The 11545-nt window shown below is 43.5% G+C and overlaps 1 protein-coding gene across 1 annotated transcript; it reads right to left on the minus strand.

Moving 5' to 3' along the window:
* Positions 1–1489: 1489 nt before the first annotated feature.
* Positions 1490–11314, minus strand: LOC111970188 (cyclin-dependent kinase 4). Its single transcript, XM_023996773.2, has 6 exons — positions 10815–11314; positions 6768–6935; positions 5672–5781; positions 2610–2660; positions 2293–2428; positions 1490–2028 (listed from the first exon to the last, which is right to left on the minus strand). Exons 1-6 carry the CDS (start codon positions 11028–11030, stop codon positions 1933–1935), a joined length of 777 nt encoding a protein of 258 aa, XP_023852541.1. The 5' UTR covers positions 11031–11314; the 3' UTR covers positions 1490–1932.
* Positions 11315–11545: the final 231 nt, after the last annotated feature.

An 11545-nucleotide genomic window follows, 5' to 3' on the forward strand; every position in this document is an offset into this window, starting at 1 on the left:
ATTTTGTGCCAAACTATTGATTAAGAGGGGATACTGAATTGGATAGTCTATAGAGACATTTCTCTTCCTTTTGAGCTAAAACATTAAGCACTTTAATGGAGTTCAGACAATAAAAACGTAGGCGTAATTCAGTTACCCCCCCCCCATCTATCCACATAGCACTTTATTCAACACATGCATTTGCTCCTGTATAATATTACATTTGTTTTGTTTGTGGTACTATGGACACTAGAGGGCTTTGACACTGAGTAAAAGTTGTCATTAAACAATTCATCTGGACCACCAGAGTTAATACTGGAGATAATGCCTTTGTGGAGATGCTATGGGAAATGCAACATGTTTTTCTCACATCTCTCCTTGGCCTGTCCTGATATGCACCACCCTCACCTCAATTGTCTCTAGACATAGAGCTAGGACATTTTAACATATTTAATGAATGAACAAAACATGTTTGCCAGTGTTGATAGTTGTCACACACTCCTTCATAAAATAAGTGCAGCCAGTCTCAAAAGTTGAGACAAACTGTAGTCTGGAGAATTAAAATGAATTTAACGCTTTGATTAGGAATATACAATTAAGGGAAMATGTAGAACTACAGCACAAAGCAATGGGCAGCACAGTTTTTGGATGATCTAGCTTAAGTGGTGTTCCACTACCTGCCTTCATATGTTGACACTGAACCATCTGATCCTTTTCTGTGCATTTTTGTTTCCACTATCTATTTTGTAATTAACCTGAAAGTGTTTTCCTAGTGGCACTTTGCCAGATTTTATTTATTTGCCTGTCATTGGAGGAAATCATTTGCTATGGCCTAATTGATGCAATCTTGGAAGAAGTTTAAAAGCTTTTAACCACCTGCCTAAATACTTAGCATACCAGTGACTGTTCACAATAATTGTCAATTTGCAGCATCTAAAAACTGAGCAAAGAGTTGAGGAATGAGTTTTATTAAGTATTGCCCTTAATGGTAACTCTGCTAAAAGCCTTTGGTTGCACAGTGCTTCTGCACAGCAATGGGTTGTCAGAGTTAGTATATTAGTGATGTGGCACTTCCGACGGCTGTGAGACTGCCACTATACGTCCTGACTCAAGGTTTTGACCCTAAAGTTTGTCCATGATTGACAGAATGACTCATGTTCTAGATTATGGCAGTCTCAGCTTCCTGTTGCTTTTCACCCAAATGGCTCCCTATATAGTGGACTGCTTTCAAGTAGTGCACTATATACGGAACGGGATGCCATTTGGGACTCAACGTTCTTACTGTGGACTTGATTGCCTGCTTAACCTTAAGGTTTATTTTTTGTGCAGCACGTTTTTCCTATTAAATGTCATGATTCAGGAGCCTGGTTTGTTTAGTCATTTCATTCACTTCTCTGAATTTGTAATAAGACAAGACATTTACACACTTTGAATTAACCTAGAAATTGAAAAGGGATAGAAAATGCATTTTCCATTAACATTGAATATAAAATGTAGTTAGAAATGCCTGTTAGTTGATTGTAGCAGCTTTATTAGTCTTTGCAACACTGATACATTGGGAGGGATGCTTGGTACAGAAAAATACATTTGGCCTGTAAACCTGTTCAACAAATGCCACTTCGCTACTGTGTTCATGTGTGAATTTACAAAAATACATGAAGCTATAATATTAATGACTCAGGACAGTTATGCCGTGTTGTATGTATGGGTGCACATTTCACTTGGGGAATGAACGAGTCAATCCCTCTTCAGGTTCATATCCATATTGGTCCTAAAACCCCACTTCTCTCCTTACATTCTCCAGGTGGTCCACTGGGTGTGASTAGCTTGTGTAGTAAGATAAAAGGACCCACAACAGGAACCTGGCCTGAAATGCACTGAATGACAATTACACAAATGGAGTCAGGGTTACCATTCCTCATGGTACCGTCCTTCCATGTCATTAACTGCATTTCAACCATTTGTCACTTCCTCATTCTCCTGGAAGTAAGGATGTTCTAGAGCATTCAGGGCAGAGATTCGTCTTAGAGGGTCAAAAGTTAGCATTTTCTGTGGGAAAAACAGAACACTTGAGTTACAAATGTGAATCCTATCTTGTATACCGCCATAGCTTTATTTCRTTAATCATAGCTTTTACAAGCATCGGTCTGGATAATAAAAAAAATACACTTTTGGCCAGGATTCACACTAACCCAAGTGGATCCTGGACCGGTTTATACAATTCTACCATTTTGCATTTCAACGCTACCAAAAAGTTTATTTTCACCAAACCGAACACCCTCCACAGCTGGTTAGAAAACCAAGAAGTCTCACCAGCAGCAACTCTGTCCCCTGTTTATTGATCTCTGGAGCGTAGTCGGTGATTGGGCGGGGGCTGATAGGACTGAAGTTGTGTCGTGAGAGGGTGACATCAGCAGGCCACTCCTCCTCAGGTGGCAGGCCAATCACACTGTGGAATGGCAGACAGGAAGGTTCAAGCCAGCCAGTCAGACAAGCGTTTCAGAAAGAATTGACAGAAGACTGATCCAAAGTGACAAGAGGGTTACGTCCCAAATGGCACTTGTCAAAAGAAGTGCACTATATAGGGTGCCATTTGGGATACAACCCAGGAGATTCCAGCCCATACTCACTTGAATATCTTTCCCAGTTGGTCCACTTCAGAGTCTCCACAGAACAATGGTCTACATGAGAGAGTTTGGATTTGTGTTAAAGTGCTGTTGGCCAATTTCCCCAGCTGTGAAACAAGCAGTAYCGTCTTTCTATATGCCCCCAAATGCCTCCATTTTATTGTTCCGACCTATAGCCATGTCTGTGGGACATTACAGGGGCCTGGCTGACCCTTCTGTGTAGACTGGTGTGGCCTGGTCGTTAGTGTGGGGCCATAATGATAAGAGAAGAATCCCTGAGTGCCACAGCAGTAGTCTGCTATACTGCCATTTGACTACATGGTGGCAGCATAATCACAGAAATGAGTGCTCGGTCCCACTACAGCCAGAAACAAATTGGGTTTGTCTTCCTCCGTATGTGACTCGTTTCAGGAAACTAGGCATATGTCGCGAGTCACTACTTCACAGGAGAGCCATTTGAACAAAAACGTATTAAAAAAATAAATAAAATTGAAATGTGTTTTTTGGCAGAAATGCCTTCTGGAACACGTGAACTTTCATGTGCCTTAATAACAAACGTGTATGCCATCTGTAAATACGAATACACGTTTGTTAAATTACGAGCCTAGTTGGTTAAGCCACAGAAAAAGTCAACAACCTTCCCACTAACCATGATTGGCTGAGATAATGAGTGGGCTGGACATACCGAGAGAGGAGTTCAGATTGGTCTGCCATACAGGAGGCTTCTGTCTAATTGAGCTGGTAAGTCTGTTGGTAATCCTGTCGATTACAGCTTTCTTTTTTATGTATCATGTACTTTCTGGAGGATAGAGTTTTGSAATTAGAGTATGATAGCTAAAGAGATGGAGAAAACACCTGTTTCTGGATTACATCTTCAAACTAAGGGCAACCATGGCATAGCATCCAGGGCCCCGACCTCCAGCGGGCCCCCAGATAGCATATGATAGCAAAAATGTGTAGAATTGGTCCAATTTCCTGCAATTCTACACATTTTTGCTATCATATGCTATCTGGGTGTCCGTTCAGTAATCTGGCCATGAGTGTTATTAACTTTGCTGGGTGGAATATTATCGATTAATCCAATGAGAATCATGTTAGAATATCAGATTAAGGGCCCCCCGAGTGGCCAGGTGGTCAAGCAAAAACTAAACCAGGAAGCACTGTCAACCAAAAACTAAACCAGGARGCACCAGTGACTCGGTCAATAAGAAAGTGGTCAGATGAAGCAGATTCTAAACTACAGGACTGTTTTGCTAGCACAGACTGGAATATGTTCCGGAATTMTTCTGATGGCATTGAGGAGTACACCACAACAGTCACTGGCTTCATCAATAAGTGCATCTGACGTCGTCCTCACAGTGACCCTACRTTCATACCCCAACCAGAAGCCATGGATTACAGGCAACATCCGCACTGAGCTAAAGGCTAGAGCTGCCGCTTTCAATGAGCGGGACTCTAACCCGGAAGCCTATAAGAAATCCCRCTATGACCTCCGACGAACCATCAAACAGGCAAAGCGTCAATACAGGACTAAGATCGAATCGTACTACACCGGCTCTAGTCCTCGTGCCCAAGAAAGCGAAGGTAACCTGCCTAAATGACTACCGACCCGTAGCACTCACGTCTGTAGCCATGAAGTGCTTTGAAAGACTGGTCATGCTCACAACAACACCATTATCCCAGAAACTCTAGACCCACTCCAATTTGTATACGGCCCCAACAGATCCACAGATGATGTAATCCCTATTGCACTCAACACTGCCCTTTCCCACCTGAACAAAAGGGCGGCAGGTAGGGGGTGGTGGGTACCCTAGTGGTTAGAGCGTTGGGCCAGTAACCGTACATTGACTCTGTACCTGTACCCTCTTTATATAGAGTCGCTTGTTATTTTACTGCTGCTGTTTAATTATGTTACTTTTATTTTCTATTTTTTACTTAACCAAGCATTGTTGGTTAAGGGCTTGTAAGTAAGCGTTTAACTGTAAGGTCTACACCTGTTGTATTCGGCGCATGTGACAAATACAATTTGATTTGATTAGCCACGAGGTATCCTGGTTCGAGTCCAGGCTCTGTCGCAGCTGGCCGCGACCGGGAGATCGATGAGGCGGCGCATAATTGGCCCAGCGTCGTCCTGGTTAGGGGAGGGTTTGGCCGGCAGGGATGTTYTTGYCCCATCGCGCACTTGCGACTCCTGTGGTGGGCCGGGCGCAATGTACTCTGATACGGTCGCCAGGTGTACAGTGACACACTTGGTGCGGCTGGCTTCCTGGTTAAGTGGGGATTGTGTCAAGAAGCAGTGCGGCTTGGCTGGGTTATGTTTCGGAGGACGCACGACTCTCGACCTTCGCCTCTCCCGAGTCCGTACGGAAGTTGCAGCGATGGGACAAGACTGTAACTACCAATTGGATACCACGAAATTGGGGAGATAAAGGGGTAAAACAATTAAAAATACTATAAAAATGTCAATTAAAAACAAAATATGAATATCGGATTAATGTGTATATAGCTACTTACGTATACACTGAGTGTACGAAACATTAAGAACACCTGCTCTTTCCATGACAGACTGACCAGGTGAAAGCTATGATCCCTATTGATGTCACTTGTAAAATCTACTTCAATCAGTGTAGATGAGGGGGAGGAGACAGGTTAAACAATTGAGACATGGATTGTGCATGTTCACCATTCTTCAGGTGAATGGGCAAGATAAAAGATTTGCGTGCCTTTGGTAGTAGGTGCCAGGCACACTGGTTTGTGTCAATAACTGCAACGCTGCTGGGTTTTTCACACAACAGTTTCCTGTGTGTATCAAGAATGGTCCACCACCCCAAGGACATCCAGCCATATAACTGGGACGCATTGGAGTCAACATGGGCCAGCATCCCTGTGGAACTCTTTCGACACGCTCCGACCAATTGAGGCTGTTCTGAGGTCGGGGGGGGGGTGCAACTCAATATGAGGAAGGTGCTCTTAATGTTTTGGACACTCATTGTACATTACATTAAGAGTCTCAAAAGATAAATACAGGTATTTTCCAGTATATCAAATAAGCCTTGACCACTCACTTGCGTCGGAACATCTCAGCAAAGATGCAGCCCGTGCTCCAGATGTCCACAGGCGTGGCATAGGTGGACTGGAGYAAGACCTCAGGAGGCCTGTACCACAGAGTCACCACCTGAGAGTCGTGGAGGAGAGAGACGTCAAGGGGGCAGTTGGTAGTATTATGAATGCATATTAATTTTAATGCATGAAAACTGAAATCCGCCATACCCAATTTCTACCAGCATGTCACCTGTGCAATTWGACGCAAAGAAACCTCTAGATCACCTTTACTCCACACAGAGACGCATACAAAGCTCTCCCTTACCATCCATCTGGCCTATCTTCCTGATTCCTGCTTAAAAGCAAAAACTCAAACAGGAAGTACCAGTGACGCGCTCAATACGGAAGTGGTGCGATGAAACGGATGCTAAGCTACAGGACTGTTTCTCTAGCAAAGACTGGAATTTGTTCAGGGATTCATCCTGTTTGTCTATCCTGATTGCCTAGTCACTTTTACCCCTACCTACATGTACAGATTACCACAACTACCTCACCTGCACATTGAATCAGTACTTATACTCTTTGTATATATCCTCGTTATTTTTTGCACACACAAAAATACTGTCTAACTCTGCATTGTTGGGAAAGGGCTCATAAGTAAGCATTTCACCGTAAGTCTACACTGGTTGTATTCGGCACGTGACAAATTCATTTTTTAAATTGAATATTTAAAACATACAATATACTTGTAGTTGTTGAGCGGCTTCACTGCATCACATTAGTCATCTAACAGACTCCCATCCAGAGCGACACACAGAAGCAACCAGGGTCAACGCCCTGCTCAAGGGCACGTCGACAGATCTCCCACAAGGTCAAAAACGGGGACCCGAACCAGCGATCCATCAGCCCAAGCTCCCAAACGCCAGGCCTCCAAGAGCCCCCCGAAAGTTCCCCAAGACATGCCCCGAGAAAAAAAAATGCATTTGATTTGATATGAGTAGGATGAGAGAGAAGTATGAATGCATATGAATATTTATGCCAAGTGTAAAGCATAAGTAAGCATTATGGTGAATGCACAGAGACCCCTTCAATCCTCAACAATAGTGTGTGTCTTCCTACCACAGGAGTGAGGGCCATGTGGTAGCTGTAGATCCTTGCCAGTCCAAAGTCGGCGAGCTTCACCTGACCACGGCTGGTGACCAGGATGTTCTCTGGCTTCAGGTCCCGGTGCACCACGCGGTTCGAGTGGAGGAACGCCAGGCCACACAGCAACTGACGCATCAGGTCCTAACACACACAGGGGGACACATTTAACCTGCGTACCATGCTCGACCGACTCAACGGTCTTACATCACATCCAGCCAGGTAGAATGAGAGGGAAACCTATACTGACTGTACAGCTGGTCCTGTGTGCAAACAGGCCTGGTTAGGGCTGTGGCGGTCATGAAATTCTGTCAGCCGGTGATTGTCAAGCAAATAACTGCCGGTCTCACGGTAACTTGACAGTTAAATAACATAAACACATTTAGCATCTCCTAGCTTCCACGCATAGCGTACCAGCCATTGATGCAGACCTTGGGAACATCTACATTTTAAAAAGTCTAATAAATCCATGTAATATAGCCTACACTATCACAATAAATCCTTTACTTATTTTAGACGGGTCTAAAGAAACATGATATGAAGAAAATATAGTCTATTTCAGAAGAACAGAATAGCATACTCTGAGTTGTCCTTTTTATTTAACTAGGCCCTGATCTGGCTATGCCAATTTTTTTATTTAACTAGGCAAGTCAGTTAAGAACAAATTCTTATTTACAATGACGGCCTAAACCGGCCAAACCCAGACAACGCTGGGCCAATTGTGCGCCACCCTATGGATGGGACTCCCAATCACGGCCGGTTGTGATGCAGCCAGGGTTTGAACCAGGGTGTCTGTAGTGATGCCTCTAGCACKGAGATGCAGTGCCTTAGACCGCTGCGCCACTCGGGAGCCCTATGGCTGTGGGCTACACTAGTTCATTTAGCAGACAAGATTTGCTTAGAATTCTGTGGCATTATTTTATAGTATGAAGAATACAATTGAATATTGCTGAATAAGATAGAAAGGATGTTTTCTCCAAACGATTTCTGAGGGAGTGCCACATGAAGCTATTCTGTGATGAGCAGTTAAGAAACAGGTCCCCCTATATGCTTAATTTAGAGTTATTTATGCAACTTTTGTTGGCTGCATGATGCGACTAATGATGATTTGAAAAAAGTCAAGGCATGAGCTCTGCTTTGTTTCTTGCTCTGCTTTGTTTCCTGATGAAGTGTGTGCAACCTGTGCACACACTTCATCAGTCTCTCATTCACAATTTGAAAAGCACTTGACAATGCCTCGAATTTCCTAGCGGCATCCCCCTAGTGTGGCCGTAATGACCCCTAAAAAAATCCATGCCTTTTGCGACCAGTGGCTGTTGTGCCCTTGGGCTGAATATAATAATTTTTATTCCCTTCTCCCGGCTGAGTGTTCCGAAGCACCTCTCACTCAAATAAATGGCTCTCTCAGATATCTCAATTATAATTAGCCAATGCCCGTCACGTGAACGGGGTCTTCTCACAGGCATCTATCTCAGCTCCGAAGTAGGCAAGTGAAGACATACATCAGGGATGCAACTACACGCTTCCTTCTTATCAAATTCTGAGATGTTAGAAGAACTGTCCACATTTCCCTTTAGTCAGCCAACAAGAGTAGGCGTAGCCTATGTCAATCTACTAACCCCCATAGTACAAAAGTTGACCTATTCTATTCATCAACTTGTCCTTCTGTGCGAGAAATACATATTCCAAACATAGTCTGGGACAGTTCTGGGATGCAATTGATCCCAAATTAATACTACCACTCACATTAAAAAAAACTTTTCAAAGCAATGAGGCTGATGCAACAGATCAGAACGTTCATCTTAAAATGTTGATAAACTAATAGACTATTTCTTCTTTGCGAACACGGCAGTAGGCTATGTTCCAAAATTCCATCAATTAGCGGGAAAACACCATTATCAAAAGTGATCGCAAATGCGATTATGCATGGAATGCTTTATTATAGAGGTGTATTTTTATGGTAAAAATTTTCTTCCCGAAACTTGAAACTCATGTGCTGCTTATGTATGCCAGTTAGATTCAACACTGGTTGTAAAGTAGATTAATGTGCTTAATTTTAAGTAGTTATTTGGCCACTTTAGTTGTGATACAAACCTTATCAAAACATACAGGCCTGCATAGGCTAGGCTACATGAAGTGTGGGACTATGATTTGAAAAAATATTTTTTGATTATGATTTGATTAAATATTGTCTTTACATATACTAAATAATATGTGTGAAATTTGTTTTGATTTAGAATGGACCATTATCATGCACCTGTCTCGAAACAGGGGCAGGGGGAAAAAAAACAAAACATGTCATTTGTACACTTAAATAGTGAATGGAGGACGCTTTTCCTGTGGTTAATTTTCATGCCAGCCAGGTAGGCTATACTCCTGTTTTAAAGCAAAGCAATGTGCTTAATATTAGGAAATTTGAGAAATAAATAAATATTGTAGGCCGAGCCTATAGAAAGCTGATGGGATCCTCCTAATTTTAATAAAGGCCATCAAAACTCATTTCGCACGCATTTCCATAGCCTATAGAAACGTTGCGCAATATGAGCTYATGGGCTCTCAAAGTGTTTGATTAGATTTTCGATTACATGTGCATTGATGTCAGAGTGATTAGAGGGACAATAGAGTGCTGAGTACCAGGCAGTTAGCAAGTTTGGTAGGCTACTAATAACCATCAGCAGCATCAGAGCTTGGAGAAGCCTAGTTAACGTGACTAAACGGTCACGTGGAATTTGACTGCGGTCATGACTCGTGACTGTCGGTAAAATGGTCACTGTAACAGCCCTAGGCCTGGTTCCATTTCAGTCCCTGGCCCCTAGACCCTACCGCTTCGGTAGACCTACCGCTTCGGTAGACTCCATAGTAAAAGCAATGTGGCGGAAGTTCTACTTCAACTATTGGAGGTCTAGTACAGCTATCCAAACGCTTCTGATCACCAAACGCTTCTGATCACCAAACACTGCAGGTGTGTGGAGGCAAAGAGCAGGGACAGTCTTGGTCAACTGACAACAGCCAAAGTAGGTGGAAGATCATGCAAGTGTATAGTTTTGGGTGGACTACCTCTAACATGGTTTACATGACCTAATATGTTATACACTATATATACAAAAGTATGTGGACACCCCTTCAAAATAGTGGATTCCACTATTTCAGCCACACCCGTTRCTGACAGGTGTATAAAATCGAGCACACAACCCTGCAATCTCCATAGACAAACATTGGCAGTAGAATGGCCTTACTGAAAAGCTCAGGGACTTTCAAATTGGCATCATCATAGGATGCCACCTTTCCAACAAGTCAGTTCATCAAATTTCTGCCCAGGTCAACTGTAAGTGCTGTTATTGTAAAGTAGAAACGTCTAGGAGCAACAACGGCTCAGCCGCAAAGTGGAAGGCCACACAAGCTCACCGAACGGGACCACTGAGTGATTAAGTGCGTAGCGCGTAAAAACAAACATATCCTTGGTTGCAACACTTACTACCGAGTTCCAATCCAAACTGCCTCTGGAAGCAATGCCAGTACAATAAATGTTTGTCTGGAGCTTCATGAAATGGGTTTCCATGGCCAAGCAGCCGCACAAAAGCCTAAGGTCACCATGCGCAATGCCAAGTGTCRGCTGGAGTGGTGTAAAGCTCGCCGCCATTGGACTCTGGAGCAGTTGAAACGYGTTCTCTGGAGTGATGAATCACGCTTAACCATCTGGCAGTCYGACGGACGAATCTGGGTTTGGCGGATGCCAGGAGAACGCTACCTGCCCGAATGCATAGTGCCAAATGTAAAGTTTGGTGGAGGAGGAATAATGGTCTGTGTCTGTTTTTCATGGTTYGGGCTAGGCCCCTTAGTTCCAGTAAAGGTAAATCTTAACGCTACAGCATACAATGACATTCTAGAYAATTCTGTGCTTCCAACTTTCTAGTTTGGGGAAGGCCCTTTCCTTTTGGTCATGTAGTGTATTTAACATGGTTTTACGGGGACCTAATAGGTTATATTTAACATGGTTTACGGGGAACTGAGGAGGCTTCTTACTTGGATGCTGCTGGAGGGCAGTCCTGGGGCGGGGGCCTTCGCAAGGTAGGTCTTAAGGTCCTGGTCCACGTGCTCAAACACCAGGGTGACTTTAGTCTCCTGATCCGTCCTCAGGGTGGCACACACGTCCATGAGTCTGATGTACACACAAACACAGAACACACACGTCCATGAGCCAGTGTACACATACAGAGTGTGTGAGTGGAATGCACACATCCCTAACTTTCACACTCGTGCTGGGCCATCCACAACACTCAATAGAGAGAAAGCCCATTGTATGTGCTGCTCTCAAGGGATTTAATTTAACCTGCACTACAGTTCAGGTAACATTTCAGCTGCCGTGCCTTCTCAGAGATTAGTCATTATTGTGGAGCAGGTTAAATCCAAGCACCTGACAGCAGCACACATACCATGTGTGGGATCGCTCTTAATACACAGTCAAACAGACAAGTTTATGGTCATTCATCATAATCTGAATGAGAGGCATGCCATGTTGAGTCAGTCGCTAGCTAATAACCTTTATAGAACCTGCTTATCAAAACATACCAGTCAGTCTTTAAGCATTACCCAGTTCTGTGGCTATGTGGGCGGAGGGTTGTAGAGATACAGGTGATCAGGTCAAAACTGAAGTCTCAGGCTACAAGTCACAACAAAACCAACACTGACTGTGTGATTGAGAGCGTTTGTAACTGTGTTAATGTGTTTGTGCATGTTTATCCAATTTGTAAGTC

The sequence above is a fragment of the Salvelinus sp. IW2-2015 genome, linkage group LG11, assembly GCF_002910315.2.
Source record: "Salvelinus sp. IW2-2015 linkage group LG11, ASM291031v2, whole genome shotgun sequence".
Taxonomy (NCBI): domain Eukaryota; kingdom Metazoa; phylum Chordata; class Actinopteri; order Salmoniformes; family Salmonidae; genus Salvelinus; species Salvelinus sp. IW2-2015.